Genomic DNA, 20,740 nt, shown 5'->3' on the forward strand with positions numbered 1-20,740 from the left:
ACATCACTCAGGGGCATCACCACATGACTCAGGAACACCACCACATGACTCAGGAACACCACCACATCACTCAGGGGCACCACCACATCACTCAGGGGCACCACCACATCACTCAGGGGCACCACCACATCACTCAGGGGCACAACTCACGGGCACCACCACATGACTCAGGAACACCACCAAATGAGTCAGGGGCACCACCACATGACTCAGGGGCACCACCACATGACTCAGGGACACCACCACATGACTCAGGGACACCACCGCCTCACTCAGGGACACCACCGCCTCAGTCAGGGACACCACCGCCTCACTCAGGGACACCACCGCCTCACTCAGGGACACCACCGCCTCACTCAGGGACACCACCGCCTCACTCAGGGACACCACCGCCTCACTCAGGGACACCACCGCCTCACTCAGGGACACCACCGCCTCACTCAGGGACACCACCGCCTCACTCAGGGACACCACCGCCTCACTCAGGGACACCACCGCCTCATTCAGGGACACCACCGCCTCACTCAGGGACACCACCGCCTCACTCAGGGACACCACCGCCTCACTCAGGGACACCACCACATCACTCAGGGACACCACCATATCACTCAGGGACACCACCACATCACTCAGGGATACCACCCATCACTCAGGGACACAACCACATCACTCAGGGACACCACCACATCACTCAGGGACACCACCACATCACTCAGGGACACCACCACATCACTCAGGGGCATCACCACATCACTCAGGGGCACCACAACATCACTCAGGGGCACCACAACATCACTCAGAGACACCACTACATCACTCGGGGACACCACCACATCACTCGGGGACACCAACACATCACTCGGGGACACCACCACATCACTCAGGGACACCACCACATCACTCGGGGACACCACCACATCACTCGGGAACACCACCACATCACTTAGGGACACCACCACATCACTCAGGGACACCACCACATCACTCAGGGATACCACCCATCACTCAGGGACACCACCACATCACTCAGGGACACCACCACATCACTCAGGGACACCACTACATCACTCGGGGATACCACCACATCACTCGGGGGACACCAACACATCACTCGGGGACACCAACACATCACTCGGGGATACCACCACATCACTCAGGGACACCACCACATCACTCAGGGACACCACCACATCACTCGGGGACACCACCAAATCACTCGGGGACACCACCACATCACTCGGGGACACCACCACATCACTCGGGGACACCACCACGTCACTCTGGGACACCACCACGTCACTCAGGGACACCACTATGTCACTCGGCGACAACACCACTATGTCACTCGGGGACACCACCACGTCACTCGGGACACCACCACATCACTCAGGGGCATCACCACATCACTCAGGGGCATCACCACATCACTCAGGGGCACCACAACATCACTTGGGGCACCACAACATCACTTGGGGCACCACAACATCACTCGGGGCACCACAACATCACTCGGGGGCACCACAACATCACTCGGGGACACCACCACATCACTCAGGGGCACCACCACATCCCTCAGGGGCACTACCACATCCCTCAGGGGCACCACCACATTACTCAGGGACACCACCACATCACTTAGGGACACCACCACATCACTCAGGGGCATCACCACATCACTCAGGGACACCACCACATGACTCAGGAACACCATCACATCACTCAGGGGCACCACCACATCACTCAGGGGCACCACCACATCACTCAGGGGCACCACCACATCACTCAGGGGCACCACCACATCACTCAGGGGCACCACCACATCACTCAGGGGCACCACCACATCCCTCAGGGGCACAACTCACGGGCACCACCACATGACTCAGGAACACCACCAAATGAGTCAGGGGCACCACCACATGACTCAGGGGCACCACCACATGACTCAGGGGCACCACCACATGACTCAGGGACACCACCACATGACTCAGGGACACCACCGCCTCACTCAGGGACACCACCGCCTCACTCAGGGACACCACCGCCTCACTCAGGGACACCACCGCCTCACTCAGGGACACCACCGCCTCACTCACCTCACTCAGGGACAGTACCGCCTCACTCAGGGACACCACCGCCTCACTCACGGATACCACCACATCACTCAGGAACACCACCACATACATCACTCGAGGACACCAGGACACCACCACATCACTCAGGGACACCACCACATCACTCAGGGACAACACCACATCACTCTGGAACACCACCACATCACTCAGGGACACCACCACATCTCTCAGGGACACCACCACATCACTCAGGAACACCACCACATCACTCAGGGACACCACATCACTCAGGGACACCACCACATCACTAAGGGACACCACCACATCACTCAGGGGCACCGCCACATCACTCAGGAGCACCACCACATCACTCAGGAGCACCACCACATCACTCAGGGACACCAGCACACCACTCAGGGACACCAGCACACCACTCAGGGACTCCACCACATCACTCAGGAACACCACGACATCACTCAGGGACACCACCACATCACTCAGGGACACACCACATCACTCGGGGACACCACCACATCACTCTGGGACACCACCACATCACTCGGGGACACCACCACATCATTCGGGGGCACCACCACATCACTCAGGGGCACCACCACATCACTCAGGGGCACCACCACATCACTCAGGGACACTACCACATCACTCAGGGGCACCACCACATCACTCAGGGACACCACCACATCTCTCAGGGACGCCACCACATCACTCAGGAACACCACCACATCACTCAGGAACACCACCACATCACTCAGGGACACCACCACACCACTCAGGGACACCACCACACCACTCAGGGACACCACCACATGACTCTGGGACACCACCACATGACTCTGGGAATACACTACATCACTCTAATACACCACCACATCACTCTAATACACCACCACATCACTCTAATACACCACCACATCACTCTAATACACCACCACATCACTCTAATACACCACCACATCACTCAGCCCAACCACATCATCACTGAGCACCACAACAGCACTGTCCTTGATTGCTACCAATAAGCATTGCCATAGCCAATAGGACTCGCATTAGGAAAGTGTAAGCTATTGGTTTTGGTGAATAACAATGCTATTAATTTATATATTTTCAAAGCCAACACGTATTAAAAAGATGTGTCATTTACAATACCAATAGCTCACACGTTCCTAATGCGAGACCTATTGCATTGCAAATGCTTGTTTAACTACCTAATTCGCTATTGGGCGCTGCTTTTGGACAGAGCACCCGCAGAGGCCGGGATCCCTTCCCGATCCCGCAGTGTGCCGGCCAAGGGCGGTTTTGGCCAGGGAAGGTTTCAGGTTACCTCACCGCTTAGGCTCAATGCAGGATATGCATAATACTGTATGGAGTGTTAAGAGGGTTTCTGCGGATTAATGTGAAATGCTAATTTTTATGATGTGTTTTGTGTAAATAAATACGGCCGTGGTTGCTACGACCCCTAACCCAAAAGTACTGATGGTATTGGAGTGTGGTCTATACCAGAGGGGGTGCTGGTAGCGGGGACCCCATGGCGGGGGGTGGGAGGGATCCCAAGTGTAGCTAGTCTGCTGCGGTCTGCTTTCAAATCAGGGTTTGGGAGTGGGGACTCAGCAATACCTGTCCATAGCATTAGCTATGAGGGAGTTATGACAGCTATGGCAGTCCCTGTCTCTCAATGTAGGAGTCGCTGAAGGTAATGGTTGAAGCGCAGTCCCTCCTTCTCCCAACAGGAGGCGCCACAATGAATAGTATAGGATTATTCAGCGTTCTCAGCCCCTTCAATCCCTGCATCTCCTGCGAGCACTAGGCTTCTGGGGTTTCAAAGGCAGGCTGGGTTGGGAGGTGTTGACAACCAGTGCAGTTCTTGCCTCTACCAGGCAGAGGCGCTGCTTGGCATCATGCTGAAGTCACAGCTGGGAGACAGTCTTGGCATTTTGATGTTTGCTCATAAGGCTTTGTGTGCACTGCTAACACGAAGATCTTATTTTCAGCACATACTTTCTCTGTGTCCCCAACATTACGCTCTCATTTCATCATAAGGCACCCTCATCCCTTCTGGTCACAGTGCTCGCCCACTGGCTCCCACTCACCTCATAGGGGGTTAAGAGAGGGCGAGCGAAGGATGTGCCCCAATCTATGGACAGCCTCGGGCACGCCACCTGGACCCACCTAGAAAGAAAGGATGACATGTTAGTGGCCGGAGACGGACATACCGAGAAGTGAGAGGAGATCCTGCCACTACCACCGCGTGCAATGAAAGCAGCCCAGGCGCTTCCATCTTACTCTACAGCAGCGCGTGCACGCACGCACAGTCCTGCTTATGCACTTTTATGACCTGCTGCACGCCAGGACTCATACAAAGCTACTATCGCGCCCCAGCCCGGCATACTGCATTCATTGCTGTCCTGCGCCGAGGCATTGCAGGCTCTCCCTATCCACAGCTGTTGTAGCACTGGGGCCCACACACAGCCCGGTGACACAAGCGTCCCTTCCCCTCAGTGGCAGCCGGTGCTGTCAACACTCCCCCTGACAACACAAGTCATTCTTACCTTCTTCACTCCTTGCTGCCATGAAATGAGGACTCTGGTTTCTTTTCCCCTGTGACTCCTATTGTTTTGATATGATCCCCTCAAACTCATCCTAAAAACATTACAGCACTGCAGTTTACACACAGCCATCCCTTCCTGTTCAGGGTAGCCACGGGTGTGGAGGGCGTTAACATTGGCATTGTGATATAGGCAACAGAAGCAAACAACTAATGACGTTTTTTATATTTTGATACATACCTGCAGGGGGCTAGATATTGGATAGTCTTCCCGCGGACACGTGATCAAAGGACACGATGTCCATATCAGTGATGGTTACAGGTATGCAGTGACTTCGTAACCGTCAGGTAAAGAATCTGTACCGTAATTGCAGCAGCACTGTGTACTTTAAGAAACTTTGGATTCCATTATGCCTTTGATGAAGGCTGATGGAGACTTACAAATGGCTTGTTCTTGCTACCATCACAGGTTTTGGGAGAATTTTAAAGTGAAGACTGCGATTTTGAACCCCTATCAGCCTTGATGAAGTTGCGAGAAGTTGTAGCAACAAAACATGAATTGTCTATGGTTCGATGGTAACCATTTTTAATTGGGAGGGCTTGCAGTTTGGAATAAAATTGGTTGGCCAGCAAGCCTTACCGGATTTTAAAAGGTGAGAATTACGTTCATTGATTCTCACAGGGGTTTATTGAGTACATAGAGCGAATAGCAAGCACGGTTGCTGCACTCACTATTATTATTTTTTCACTGAACTTTGTGTAAAAGAAAAATATACACTTTTTTCTCCCTTCTTCACACACACACACACACACACACACACAGAGTGGCCGATGTTGATAAGCGGGTAAGCTGGCGAGTACCAGCCAGCAACCCCTTTGGTAGTTCTACCGTGAGGTACTCTCTCTCTTCCCTCACATTTTTTCAGTGGTGGGAGGTGGAACCTAGCCTGGATGTTTTTTTAAAAAAGTAGTAGAGATATATACACTGTGACAAAGTAGAGCAGTACAAGTTATCACACTCAAAGGGATTTGGCAAGTTATTGGAAACCCTTGTTTTGTCATTCCTGTAAGGTGTAGGTGTAATTGAGGTGAGGCCATTGTTGATAGTGAATCCGGGATTCACTATCATCTCTATGCAGACGACACTCAACTCTACCTCAAGGTTACCTCCACTCATGATCTCTCCATCCTAAGCTCCACTCTTGACTCCATCCAACACTGGATGTCAACTCATCAATTGATTCAGAATCCCTCCAAAACTGAATTCCTCCTCTTCTCCTCCTCACTCTCTCCTCCCCCGGTTCAATCATGGATGGATGAGATGAATCTACTAAACAATAAACCCATCATTGTCGACAGCGCAAAATCCCTTGGTGTCATTCTAGACAAAAAACTCATTCTAACTCCCCATATCAATTCTACTGCAAAATCTGCTCGTTACCAACTGCGCCTTCTTTGGGGAATCCGATGCTTCTTCCCGGAGCAGGACCTTATAACCCTGGTGCAATCACTGGTCCTCTCCAGACTAGACTACTGCAATTCTCTTCTTACTGGCCTCCCCAAATCTCACCTGTCCCCACTTAAGTCTGTTTTCCATTCAGCAGCTCGTTTTATTTATGGGGCCAAAAGAAGCGATCACATCACACCGTTGTTATCTACCCTCCGCTGGCTTCCCTTCGAGGCTAGAGCTATCTACAAGACCGCTTGTATCACCCACAAAGCCTTGCACTCCTCCTCTCCTCGATACCTGGCGAATAAACTGAAACTCTCTGGAGGCTCTAGACCTTCACGCAATGCAGAAAATCTACTGCTTGAACCTCCCACTTTCAAGAAGGAGAGAACAATGGCCCAATCCTTTTCAGGCAACGCAGTGAGAATCTGGAACTCTTTTCCGCCTCAGCTCCGGACCACCGCCTCCTCCCAGGCCTTCTAAAGGGACCTCAAAGTTCTCCTCCTCCAGAGACACCTCCAAAAGTAATTCACGTCCTCATGTTATTTGGAGGAAGACTTCCCACTACTGAAATTTTCTACCTCCCATGACCATGGAAGTGCCTTCCCAGTGTGTTCTTGTGGTTGGAGTGTCTGCCTGTTTGTAGTATTTTCCATGTACTTTTGTTTGGTGCCCTTTTGTAACATGCACACTCCACTTTGCCCTGGTAACACACGGTTTGCTACCTCTCACATGTTCTACCTTTGATACCTGCACAAGTGCCACCTTTGCCTACGTAACGCTTGTTTTTTGTGCATGAGTGTCTAGCATCTTTTGCAGTATTATACCTCAAATGATACTTTGTTTTCTCTTGTAACCGCACACTTGTGACTTTTTCCTCTTGTGCACTTTTTACTACCTCATGTATTTTTGGTTGCTCACAATTTTTACTACCTCATGTATTTTGTTTGCTCACAATTGTCACTATTACCTTATGTAACGTAATGTATGCTTTTGTAATCTGTTAGTGTGTAATGATTCTCATTATGTTTCATTTCTGTTCCTAATGTGAAGCGCTCTGACGCCTTCGGGTAAAGTCCCCGCTATATAAAAATGCATAAAATGCATAAATAAATTGTTGTTTATAATGTTGTGAGTGGGGGACGGCATTACCTCTGGTTTCTTTCCCCCTGTGACTCCTATTGTGGTTCACACACAGCCACCCCTTCCTATTCATGGTAGGCGCGGATGTTATACAGACTTTCGCTAGTGACACAGGTAATTCTGGCATGCGGCGTTCCCTGTTTTCCAGTGAGGGGACCCGGAACAGACACGTGCAAACACTTATCCCTACCTGCAGCATCCACAGCTGTGACAGCACTGGGGCCACACAAGCAATCCTGACTTGCACCATTCCTTACTGACCAGCACTGGGACCACAAACAGAACTACTAAGACACCTAACTCTGACCCGCAGTCAGGACGGTATGTCAGGGGGTCCCATACACAGCGACGCGGGCAGATCCGACCCTGACTCGCAGTGCCCCTTCGAACACTGGCCTCGGTCACCACATCCTGATATTGATGCTATGCTACTGATGCTATCGCAAATGCATCTCAGTCCTGATCTACTGCAGCTCCTGCTATTTCACCCTTGAGACCCAAACACAACTCTGCCCAAGCAACTCCACCCTGACGTTAAATATCCATAACTAGCTAGAACCCACACACAGAGCTGGCAGTTTACATCAGTGCTGACCTGCAGCACCGCTGCTCTTCTCACACTGCCCTGCCAATACGTCTCAATGCAGGCCTGCAAACCCATGCAATACAAGTACTCGGACGCAAACAGAACTCTGCCCAAGCAACTCCACCCTGACATTCAATATCTCTGGAGGATATTCTATAGGTAGAACCTACACCCCGAGCGGTCAGTTTACATGACTGCTGACCTGCAGCACCTCTGCTCACCTCACACATCTCAATGCAGGCCTGCAAACCATATGCTATGCCAGCACTAGGACCCAAGCACAGCTCTGTCACTGCACATTATTCCTGACATGCTAGACCCCTGGCTATTACAGAACTGCAAGCGATAAACAGCTCCGCCAACTCACCTCAGTGCCAGCCTCTAGCGCCCACATATCAAACACAGCTCTGCTGCAGCACCTCAAACCTGGCCAGCACACCCCACAGCTGCTGCAGCACCAGGAATGAAACACGGCTCTGTCCATGCGGCTCAGTCACGCCCTGCATCAATCACCCCTGCATATTTTACAACGTAGATGCACACTAAGGATGGAGCTGTGCTCACACTGTACATGGTAGCTTTGCAATGATTGACAGGGTGTGCTTAACGATCCTGCTTTATGTAACGTGTCACCGAGCCTGTCCGAGTGATGGACGAGTCACTTAAATGCTGCGCACTGTTCTCACTGCAGAAAGGTAAACACATCCACGCTTGGCAGCGACGAGTCCCCGCAGCGCTGGCCTGGCCCCGCAGCCCCCGGTCATGGACACACAAGTATACGAAGGCACGCCATTCCCGGCCTCGATACGATTCCAGGACTGACACCCAAGCAACGCTGCCGGCGTGTCTCAGACCTTGCGTGCAACACTACTGGCTGCTGGAAATCTGGTACCCACGGCGAGAGATGCCAATGCACCTCCCTGCTGACCTGCAGCACCCCTGCTGCCCGTGACCAGCTCTGTCGATGTACGTCAGTCCGGGAGAGCAGAAACTCTCATTGTAGTGTTGAGTCCCGCCCACGGCTGTGCTACTGGCGCCCCAGCCTGTCAATCACACCCAGATCTGCCGGTGGACCTCAACACGGACATTCGCTTCCTCCTGATCTCTGACCTGTGTGACCCATACACGGCGGCTCCCTATTGGTGGGACATGGGAGGGAATAACTAATGAAAGAAGACACGTGAAAGTGAAACAATCATGGGCGTAGGAACTGTGGGGGACGCGGGGGACATATCCCCCCCAGATTTTGGAGTGGGGGGGAAACGGGGGACAAGGGTGGGGGGGACAAGGGTGGGGGGGACGAGGGGTCAAACAAATTTCCCATCTACCTCCTGAGAGGGAGATTGGCAGGCCATTAGCGCGCGAAAAAAAGTGCGAGAGGTGCTGCGTGACCTAATGGCCCTGCACTTGACCTGGCGCCTCTCCAGGTACCTGTCTGTGAGCCGCCATTAGGTGACGTCAGAGGCCACTCGCCCCCCTGCCTCTGCCCTTTTGAACTCTTTGTGAGGCTCCGGGCATTATTTCGTTCTCACCTCTGCTGCCTGCAGCCAGTGCTCTGGTTGATATGCTGGCCTCGGACTCCTCGCATCGTGCCTGTTGCCTGCAAGCAGCAGCACGCTCCCTGAAGCGTGAGGTCCCTCCTGCGTGAGCACCTATCCCTTTGAAATGACTGACGTTCGGTTCAGGGGCGTAACAAAGGCCCACTCAGCCCCCGCGGTGCGGGGAGGCCCAGGGGCCCCCTAAGCGCACAATACACCTATTCACTGACGGGGTCCGTCTGTTGATGCCACCCTATAAAATATCTCACCGGTTACTTTGCTACCATGAGTGTTCAGCAGACTCTTTCCCATAAAAATCTGCCTCCTCTCTGTACTGCCACCCATGGGTTGTTGGAGTGTCACAGCTAAGCGTCCCATCACTCCCAAATATACCAGAGTCTCGCTTTTTCCCTCAGCCAAGGCACCACAGAACAGAAGAGTCTTCCGGTTACTGTAAGAAAGTGCACCGAAGCAACAAAGACTTGAGGTATAACTATAACTGTAGTGCTTAAAAAAACCTCACAATAAATAAACGTATATGTAGGACATGCACCGCGTTCATTCTTATATGAACTCTGATTCTAATGTAATGTAAACAGTTTCCAGCTCGGCGTCGGAGACCAGCATTCACGCACTGAACGATCTAATCTGATTTTCGCTTTGGCTTGACACGAAAACTTGACAAATGGGATTTTTATGATTTCAGTAATATGCAGCAAACAGACAACATAACACTAACACAAGGCAGGTTCTATACCAATCCCGATAGCCTGGAGTTATAAAAATGTAAGCCCCGGTTTATTTTCTTCCTGCTCAATAATTTCGCGGGGAAAAAAACCAAGTCTAAATTGTAATAACTTGCTTTTGAGCACCAATTGCTACCACGATCTCGAGATACCATAACAATGAAAAGTAATAGCGGTACTATTTCCCAACCAATTACATTAATTTTATAGAACCTAGGAGGATGAAAGGCTGAGTGAGCCCTGCTGGGATTCTTAAGGGTGGTTCAAAGACTTTAGTGGCATTTCTACAGGCTTGTACACTTGCCCAGCACTGATGATAGCATATGCCCATGGCACTAGGTGACAACTCTCTGTACTGCTAGCCAGGGTGGAATATTCCAGAGTTCAGAAACTTTATCCAGCCTCCCAAAAAGTTTACACTGCTCCACTACCAGAAACAATAAATGCGTATATATATATATATATATATATATATATATATATATATATATATATATATATATATATATATATATATATATATATATATATATATATGTATATGTATATGTCTCGCGCACCAGCTATCTACCAAGCGCCTTCTGTTTCATGGCCTCTCCCCTCCTGCCAGATCTCTTGTGTGCTCTCTACCACACCACCTTCAGTCCCTCCCTGTCCTTCCAGGTCATGCTCACTCACCCTTCTACGGTCTGTGACACCCTCCTCCGTACCCCTTGACATGCTTTCTACCCCCTACCATGCTTCTTCCATGTTATGCTTCCTCTTTTCTGCCAGGCGCTCCTTCATTAATAGCCTCTTGCCTCCCTCCCTCCCTCCATAACATGTTTTTTCCCACCTCATTCTCCTTCACTCCCTTTACCTCAGACCTCAGTGCGTGCTTCACCCCACTCCAGCTTCCTGCCAAGCTTCTGCTACCCCCCACCCCACACCCCACCAGGATCATGATTCCCCCACTCGCTGTACTTCATCCATTCCTGATCCTGACAATGTTCCACCCTCCTTCCTTCCTTCACGCCCTCCCTGTTCCTTCCCCTCATTCTCTTTTGCCGTGTCTCCACTCACTCCTCTCTCCACCATACTTTCTCCTTCATTCTTTTCCATGCTGTCACCATTTCTCCCCCTATCACCCCATCACCGCTTTCAGCCTTTCTTCCTCACACGCCCCCGTCGTGCCACTTCTCTGCCAATGCCCGTCACCTCTCCGTCCCTGAGTGCTTAATTTGTGCCAGTGCTTAGCACCGGCACTTATTTTTCAGGGCCGGGTCTACACTCTACACGAAATATTGATAATTGGTTGCACTGCACGTTGCTTACTAAGTACTGACATGGTTCCCAGTGTACCCGGCGAAGAGCTCCTATCTCATGTGACTGCATGTGTTTAAAATATTTCAAATTGGATGCCGCTGCTTGTCGCGGCCCAGCTGGCCACCTTATTGTAAGCCACACGGTACTGCCAGAAACTGCCTGGGCCCCTGCCTCGGGGTAAGTTAGGTCACACCCCATTTTGAAATCGTTCAAACAAAGGTGAAGGGTTGTAAATTCGACCCTGCTTGGCGAATCTTCAAGTGTGTACCCGGAGTGGCCCAATGAGCAGTGTTTTTGCCCACGGCCGGCCCATACTGCGCAGCCGCAGACCTATTCAGCCGACGACAGAAGTAATCATCGTGTCGAGCAGCAAGCCTCCTTCGTAGATTACCTAAACCAAAAAAGGCTGTCCCTGTAAGTAATTAATTTAACTCTGTAACATGATGGTAGTGGTAGTGTGAACGGAACAGAGCAGTCAGAGTGTCTGTTTTTAGACAAACCGTGGCATTTCCAGTTTATCTTTCTCATAGTCATTTTTTATAGCTAGGTTTTATCCTGTTATTTGCTTGCACTGTATAAATGAAAATAAATATGAAACTTCTGAGCTGCGCTGTTTGCTATCGAGATAGCACATGTGCTGGGGTGAGCATTTGTGCATCCGTGCAGAGCCATGATTTTGAGAAATACATTTGCAAACTATGATATTTACCCATTCATGTTTGAATTGCTCTTATGGAAAAGGGCAAGAGAAGTTCTGATGACAGAGTCACCATGGCTCGGAGACAGATAACTTGTGATACTACTTTTGAGCGTATGTGGGACATTCTGTGATTGGGAATGTATCCTACTTTGTGAATGCATTTTAATGTCAATAACTCATATTAAACCTTCAATAAACATGTGCATCCATTGGTTGGATTAAATAATGTAATAAGCTGTAACTGGTCAGTGAAATGCTGAACCAATATTAGAAATCACTACAAGCCTTACACCCATCATAAAATAAGCCTTTCTTTTGCGACATTTTGCAGATGTCAGCTTTCAGCCCTGCAAGGGTATTTGATTTATTGATGTTTCTTTATTGGAGGGTCTGGTGCCTCTGGATGCGGTGTGACACATGAAAAACTTGACAAATGGCTTTTGCAACAGATATTCTCCATGTACATTTTTAACTTTGTTGAGAATACCGAATCGTGTTTCGCATCCACACATTCAGAGTAAATTGAGCATGCCCCTATTTATTTTTCGGCAACGTTTGTATGTATATTAGGCAATACTTCAGTGATTATTTTTCTTCAGCAGTGATGTAGCATAAGCCCCCACAATGCGGGAGTGCGGAGCTCCAGGGGACCCCTAAGCAAAAGTGGTAGGTGTTGGGGAGTGGGCCCTCTCCGTGTACTTTGCAGGGGGGCCCCTCTAGTTTCGTTACGCCACTGGTTCAGTTAACACTAGGGCTGTTACACTGCATTGCCAGGGGCGCCTGGTGACATTTGACAGTGGTGGGGGTGTGGGGTGTACAGGTTGTGGCGAGCGAGCACAGCAAGCGAACCTGACTTGCCCTGCTAATGGCTGAAGGGAATAACAAAATGTGCATATGACATTACTATACCATGCGAAAATAACTGCTCATTTTCCCCACGGGCTGCTTAATGCTGGATAGAGTCAAAACACAATTATCTTCATATAATCACCGGAGTGCAATAATTTGGTAGCATGCTTTTCAGTACACATTCACTAGGCCTGCCTTTACATATAGAGCAGGCGAAACAGAGATTTGGCAGGGAAAGCACACTATTGATTTATGGCACTCTCTTCAAGTACCACAAGCCTGATCCCTCACCAGCACGCTAGTCCTTTTTTTCACCTCCTCAGAGCCCTGTTGTGTTTTCTTCACACCTCCTTGTGATTACTCTTTCTGAACGCACCTACCCCATACTCCTTTCCATCCTCTTGAATTCTGTCTCCAAACTCTGCTTGCCCTTTGATCTACAAAGATCCTTCTCTTTGGCCTCTACGTCTCTCTATTCAGCTCCGCCTCGCTTCTCTCGGTGATGCGGATCCCTCAGCCCCTTCTTTAGCTCAAAAGTACCTCTCCGTCTGCACACATCTGTGCACAACCGACGGGTCAAAAGCTGTGACCTTGGATTTCACAGAGGGTCAATGATTGTAAATATCCTCACAATCATTTTCCTAACAGCAGAAACGGGGCACGTGCTCGGTTTGCATCAGATCCCCCCCATTCCAAATAGGCCTCACGAAAACCTTTGCCATCTGCCAAATTTCAGGGCAGCCCTGACAGCCCTTTCGAAAAATATAAATGCACACACAGATACATGCACATACACGCAGAAACGAACGTCAATAGCATGTGTTTGCATATGTATTATTCATTCTAGGCCCGATTGCATTTTATTAATCAGTGGTCCGACAAGTGTAAATTATTAGTTAACACAAAGTTGTGATAATCGTAAAATGTCCCGTAATCATCCCTAGCCAATAATTTATTCCACACATTACAAGCACCTTTCCAACACACGTTTAGCAAGGGATGGGGGTGGGTGGGACGAGGGGTAGCAGGGAACAGTAGGGATTGAGGAATTACCAGTTATCACTAGTAATAATGACAACCATAATAAAGGAAGGTAATTCCAGACATTGCAGTACCGTCCGCGTGCCACCTCTCATTGGGGCACTGAGGCTGGCGCAGGCTCTGTGGTAACGTGCCTGGGTTGGCACGCAGCGGCCGCTTCAACTCTCTCCTCCGGTTCAGCAGCACAATAATCACTCCGAGCCCGTTTAAGTATTCCTGCTTTCAAAATATTCAGTGCAGACAATACCTTCAGAGTTCAGGACATGTTTAGCCTTGTGTACATATCACTGCTGACTCAGCATTTCATCCTTCTGAGGTCGCTATACTGAACACCAGGCGCTGGATGTTATGCAATAAAATTCGATTAATAGTTTCTGGTGCCATTTACATATACTTTGGTCTATTGCTTTAAGAGATTAATAGTCTCTATCCACACACTGACATGCACAAGCATAACCTCTCCCCCCTCCCTTCAATCCCCTAGGTTACAACATTACAGTTGCGTCTAGGCCAGATGAAGGGGTGTAAATATCACCGGAACCCCAAGGCCGCTTCATTGGAGAATAACACAAGTTATCCAATAGGCGGCTTTCTATTATTTGTTTGAAGCAAGTTGCACTCAAAAAATGTTTCCCCAGAAGAAAAGCGTTTTTTTAAAAACAATGCAACATACATAAAGAGATGATGGACTCAGTTGACCTGCATAGAATAGCGAAATAATATGTCCTCTGCAATGAACGGCGCAAGAAATTATTTGGCTTTTCAAAATAAAGTTCATAATTTTAAAGCAGATTCCTGCAGCAAGAAAAACAATTTCTAATTTGTCTGATTGAATTTTGAGATGTAGGAATGTCGCTAAGAGCGTTTAGTTTATTATTCCTTTTTTTGTCCGGCCTTTGTTTTCTTGGTGCATGAAGATGCAAGATTCATATACATATTTTTTTCCCATTTGGTCTTTATTGTGAATGTAAATAAAAATTAAGCATACTTGCAGACTGTGACTACTTGCCAGCGTTTCTCAATATTTCTCTTCATAACTATGCAATTGTATACGTTTAACGCGCGTACGGTCTCGCACAATGGGCGATTTGTATAGGGTCACTGGAAAGTCCACCAGGTTGTCCCTGTCCCCCCCAGAAATTTAGTGTCTCCTACGCCCATGGAAACAATGACCGAAATCGAGGAGGAATGAGGCGTGGGTGAGGGGGGGGGGCTTAGATGGCTCAAGTGGTGAATAATACAGTCCAGGGGTAACATCCTTTACCCGCACACAGAACCATGACCTGTCTTTACAACGCAGTCACTACCCAGACTGTAACGTCACCACGCATTCCTGTTAACCCGCAAGTCATTACAGCGACTTGCTTTAGGGGAAGCGTTGTTGGACTGGTGTTGGATTTTTAAGTCCAGAACCTTCCCTACTGTAGCGTAGACTAGAGTTTGAATAGTAAATTATACTAATTCCAAGTCCAGCACCCCCTAAGGCAAGTCACTGTAACGACTTGTGTGGTAAAGTCGCAGCCGAGATAGTGAATGTGTTGTAAATGTATGCGGGGTAAATGCATGCAGGGTTCCGTCATACAACCAGACCAGGAGCTGTCGTTGCGAAAAACGATTCAGAAAAGGGGGTGGTGATGAACAGAGTGTCTGAATTAAGCAGACCACTCTTACCCAGTCCAAAGATCAGGGCTTGATCCATCACCGTTATTTAACTCACTGCCCCATCCCAGCTCAGAACCTGGCTATATGCAAATTAGTCTGTCCCTGGCCCAGTGCATCATGGGAACAGGGCAGACCAAACTACCAAGCCAATTCTTCACCAGAAAGGATCCAAGCTACCAGGGACCGGTTTCTGGCATTTCAGCCTCGTCGGCCCGGCTTGCTTGAATCCTGATGGAGCAGTGAGCAAGGGACTCATGTCTGAGTATACCCTGCCACACCTGTAGTGGCCAAAAACGAATCAGAAAAGGGGGTGGTGATGAACAGAGTGTCTGAATTAAGCAGACCACTCTTACCCAGTCCAAAGATCAGGGCTTGATCCATCACCGTTATTTAGCTCACTGCCCCATCCCAGCTCAGAACCTGGCTATATGCAAATTAGTCTGTCCCTGGCCCAGTGCATCATGGGAACAGGGCAGACCAAACTACCAAGCCAATTCTTCACCAGAAAGGATACAAGCTACCGAGGACCGGTTTCTGGCATTTCAGCCTCGTCGGCCCGGCTTGCTTGAATCCTGATGGAGCAGTGAGCAAGGGACTCATGTCTGAGTATACCCTGCCACACCTGTAGTGGCCAAAAACGATTCAGAAAAGGGGGTGGTGATGAACAGGGTGTCTGAATTAAGCAGACCACTCTTACCCAGTCCAAAGATCAGGGCTTGATCCATCACCGTTATTTAGCTCACTGCCCCATCCCAGCTCAGAACCTGGCTATATGCAAATTAGTCTGTCCCTGGCCCAGTGCATCATGGGAACAGGGCAGACCAAACTACCAAGCCAATTCTTCACCAGAAAGGATACAAGCTACCGGGGACCGGTTTCTGGCATTTCAGCCTCGTCGGCCCGGCTTGCTTGAATCCTGATGGAGCCGTTGCGAAAAAAGCAGGTCAGGCTGAGGGCCTCCCTGGGACCCTCTGAAAGGCTGGGATAACGAGCCCAGGCATAACGCTCGTATATCACTGCCTGGCCCTGGGCTCCCCGCCAGATTCACTACACCCGAACTACGGGAGTTCAAGGACACCATGGGGTAAGCGCTACTGCCAGGATCATTAGCCGCGTGCAGGGTCTGGGGCTGCACATATGCTCAGTGCTGTGCAGAGTGAATAAAACAGACAGCAACCCTGCGCAGTGCTAAGGTCCAGTGCCGAGCTCGCAGTTAGAGCTGTTGGCATGCTGCACCATGCGGACTGTACGGTTGGAAGGGTACAGTCTTTATTTTGAGCCTCTGTGGAAGTTTTTTTGTGTCGTGTGTGAAGCAGTGTGATGGATGTAAGCAGGGCCGGTTTTAGGATTTTCGGGGCCCTGGGTAGAAAGGGAATGTGCGAGGCCCCTCTAATTTCCATATATGACACATTCAGGGCTCCTGAAGATGCTTTGGGCCACAGCTCCTCCTCTCAGCCACCCACAAGCACCTCTTTTACAGCTCCTATGGAGCTGAAGGTGAGAGAATTGTTTGTGGACTGAAAGTTAATACCATGGAGGCGCTAAAGTGCTGAACAAAGGTCGTCCTGCAATGTCTCTGTATGGGCAGCCGGGCAAGAGGCCTAATTGCAGGACAAACCTGCAAAATGTGTCTCCTTGCAACTGGGACAAGAGGAAGTGTCTCCTCCCCACCACCATCCCTGAGAGGCCCCCTCCCATGGGCCCAATTGCAAGGATCTGCAGGGGTACAAGAGAACCGGTTGTGTGTTGCACTGGTGTGGGACCCCACGCTGGTGGGTTGAGTGCAAGGCCCTGGGCAGCTGCCCACACTTAGCGCCAGCCCTGTATGTAATAGACAAGTAGGTTGAAACTGAGTTGGCTGTAGAAGTTGTGACTTTCCATTCTGTCCCTACTATGCTGGTTGTAGCAGAAAGGTATCCACTTGAGTATTGTCAAGTGGAGAAGTGGACTCACGCTAATCTAGCAGGTGTGCCTGTCCCTGACCACGCAAGGTCCAGCACCTGAACAGTGACCTTGAGGGGCGCACCAAGCATGCCTTCATTGTGGGCACAGGACAGCTGCCACAGTCCGAGGTGTGACACATAAAGCAGTGGTGGCAGCGTACTGTGATTTGGAATTTATTGTGTGACCGTTTTTAATCTGAGTCATTAAGTCTCAGTAAGAGTATGGCACTACTGACTCCACAACATGGAGTATGGGGACTCCTTTACCACACAGTGAAAGTGTGCGGCCCACATTCCTGTGGCTATAGGTTTATGATCCAGACACTGAACTGAGGAGGATGCAGACAAGGCTATCTTTAGAAATTCCAAGAACACTTTGATAGCAAAGGGCTGCTTATTCATTTTCTCTCAGGTTTTCCATTTGGTGGATGATAAGGGTGAAGGGTGGCAGAGCAGTGTCTGTTTTTTTTTAAGTAAGGAAGTTTCCAGGTCAGACCTGCCATTTTCTCTGTCCCGGGTTATTGCTTAGGAAAAACTGATCAACCAGGTGTACTTCACAGTGCCCAAACGATGGGTGATCCTGCTTGGAGACAGCCCCAATGCCACCTGCTGTGAGACTGTGAAACAGTAAAGGTATTGGATCCTACATCTGACCAACCCGGATCTCAACAATAGGAAAAACAGAACAGGGTGGCTGGACAGGATTATTCGTGAAACAATTCACCAGACACACAGTCAATCTGTACCGTGTGACCACTGGATTTAATTTTTCAAACAAGTTTATTTTTCTTTTTTACATTTATCAGCAATTTTTTGAAACACAAGCACAAACAAAACCACTGTCAATTCAAAAGGTTCATATATACAGTATCTACAAATGCACACATTTACAAATTTACAACAAAGAATCAAACAAAAGATTGGTTAGACACACCAAAAGACAATCACAAATGTATAATAATTCAAATAAATTGCAATTATATACAGTGCAGAGATTAATCCATAAGCGAACAAACGGGAACCAGTCCTAGCGGCACCCTTTGTTGTAGCCACAGGGTGGTATTGTCGACGCGTTTCGAACCTAAGTATTCAAGGTTCTCTTCAGGACAGGGACTGGGAAACAGATTCTGCACGTGGGCACAAAGGTTGCCGTGGCGTAGGTATGTCGTGTTCACACCTGCAATAGGCGCAGAGCAGGACTTAAGGCGTGGTGTCAGGCTTCAGAAGCTTGCAGGTATCAGGGCGGCTCACATTAGCTTCTTGATTCTTAAATTAGAATTCACTAATTATCCTTGTAATCCTGACTACACTTGAAGAATTACTTTCATCTCAGAAAAACTTTTTCAATTCTTTGCCCTGAAGAAGCCCATGTTTGGGTGAAACGCGTTGGCTGGTTTCAACATCTGCCTGCTCTGAACAGCTGAAAATAAAAGATGAATAACTGTACTTGATTCTATTGTCTTGTTGAATGTCTTACACATTGCTTTGCTTTGTATATGTTGCCTCTCATACAACTAGCTTGTGACATCCTGAAAAGCTGTAACTGCACCTCGCCACTGTGAGCCTGATTGACATGGGAGGCAGCAACTGCACCTTGCCAAAGTGAGCCTGATTGGTCTGTGTAGGGCGCAATTTCACCTTCTTGCTATGAACATGATCGGCCTGGAAGGTGGTACAGCATGCCGCTGCTGTGAACCTGACCAGTTGAAGATGCAAACTCTGCCAGCAAGCTGAGGCCGTGAAAAAACACAACTTGAGCAATACTAACCTTCTCCTATGGCCAAAGAGGCAATTACCACAATAAAAGCATACAAGCGTTATTAACTACAACTTTAACAAAACACTTTGATAACACCCCTCTCCTACAAGGCAAGTTTAAATAGGAGGGCGGATGAGTCAATCAAGGTAGCCATCAGGCCCTCCAGGCATCCGAAGGGCCGGCAAACAGGGTGAACACTATAAACTCCTGGAGGTTCATAGCCCCTGAGACACCCCAAGGACCATGCCCAACACACCACTGGTGATGCACTTTCGGCTAACCCCAGTCCAATCAGATGCGCTGAGGGAAAACACGGACAGCGCAAGATTGGACGAAGCAAGAAACTAATAACACAATGCACACACTATGTTGCACATCCATGATCGTAGGACCACTCTGCCTGCCCATCCTAATTGCGTCACTCGCCACCCGTTTCTTTGATTTAATGGGTGATGAATAGACTTTTGGGGCTTCTGTAAAGTGCCGTGAAGCCAGGAAGCCATTAGAGAGTGCAGGTAAAACATAAACATGATCACACCTTATGAACCATCTCACGTTTTTAGGGTGAAAGACATCTTGGGGACATTCAGAAAGCTTCCATGGGAATGCATTCTGCCCATTCCTTATCATTGGCTTTGTGGTTTGTAATTCACATTTTCTGTTTTTCTATTTGCTGGCTTCGTTTGTTTCAGGCTATCCTGGGTGAGTTTTTCCCTCCAAGGAGCAAAAGCCTTTTCACACCAATTCCCCTGTATTTTTCCACGAGTGCTCCTTTACATAAACTTGCCTGTAAACTTGTTCTTATCTCGTCACATTTGCTGTGCATTCAAAGACCAACGTCAAATATCAGGCACTGTTTTCCAAGGGAGCTTGATGTTTACATTATTTATGTAACTTCAAAGTGAGAGGATTTATGTGACAATCGTGCTAGGTACTGGGGGTAGGAACATTTTTTCTTTCTAGCACACAACAACATTTAAATGAACTGTGCAAGTATTTCAGAATATATCAAAATTAGGAACACAAATTAACTACATTTTTGTTAATTTTTAATTGTGTTGGGAACAAATACTTTAATATGATTTTTTTTTAAATCATTACACTACATGATGCCATTTCCACAAGTTATCGTCTGTACCCTGTAGGTCTGTGCAAATGTAATGGTCATTTCAATTGAAAATGTGTTGTCTGTAATTGCTGCGTGAACCCACATCATGCATATTCCACTCTTGTTTGCACCATTCCACACCACTACACTCTCCTCTGCACCACTCTGCTTTAAAATACTCCATGCCACTGCACCACTGTACTCTACGCCATTTCACATTACGCCGCTCTGTTCTATCCTGTAGCACTCTACTCTATGCCAATGCACCCTACTCT

At 48.8% G+C, this 20,740-nt stretch overlaps 1 protein-coding gene across 4 annotated transcripts in view; it reads right to left on the reverse strand.

Moving 5' to 3' along the window:
• The window catches only part of DPH1 (diphthamide biosynthesis 1), a 1,923,189-nt gene that overhangs the window by 140,458 nt on the left and 1,761,991 nt on the right, over positions 1–20,740 (reverse strand). For all 4 annotated transcript variants that reach the window (XM_078680142.1, XM_078680145.1, XM_078680143.1 and 1 more), the window contains one exon: positions 4,181–4,259. In XM_078680142.1, coding sequence (XP_078536268.1) covers positions 4,181–4,259 — 79 coding nt within the window. The remainder of the gene's footprint in view (positions 1–4,180; positions 4,260–20,740) is intronic.

Source organism: Lissotriton helveticus, chromosome 3_1 (assembly GCF_964261635.1).
Source record: "Lissotriton helveticus chromosome 3_1, aLisHel1.1, whole genome shotgun sequence".
Classification (NCBI taxonomy): Eukaryota; Metazoa; Chordata; class Amphibia; order Caudata; family Salamandridae; genus Lissotriton; species Lissotriton helveticus.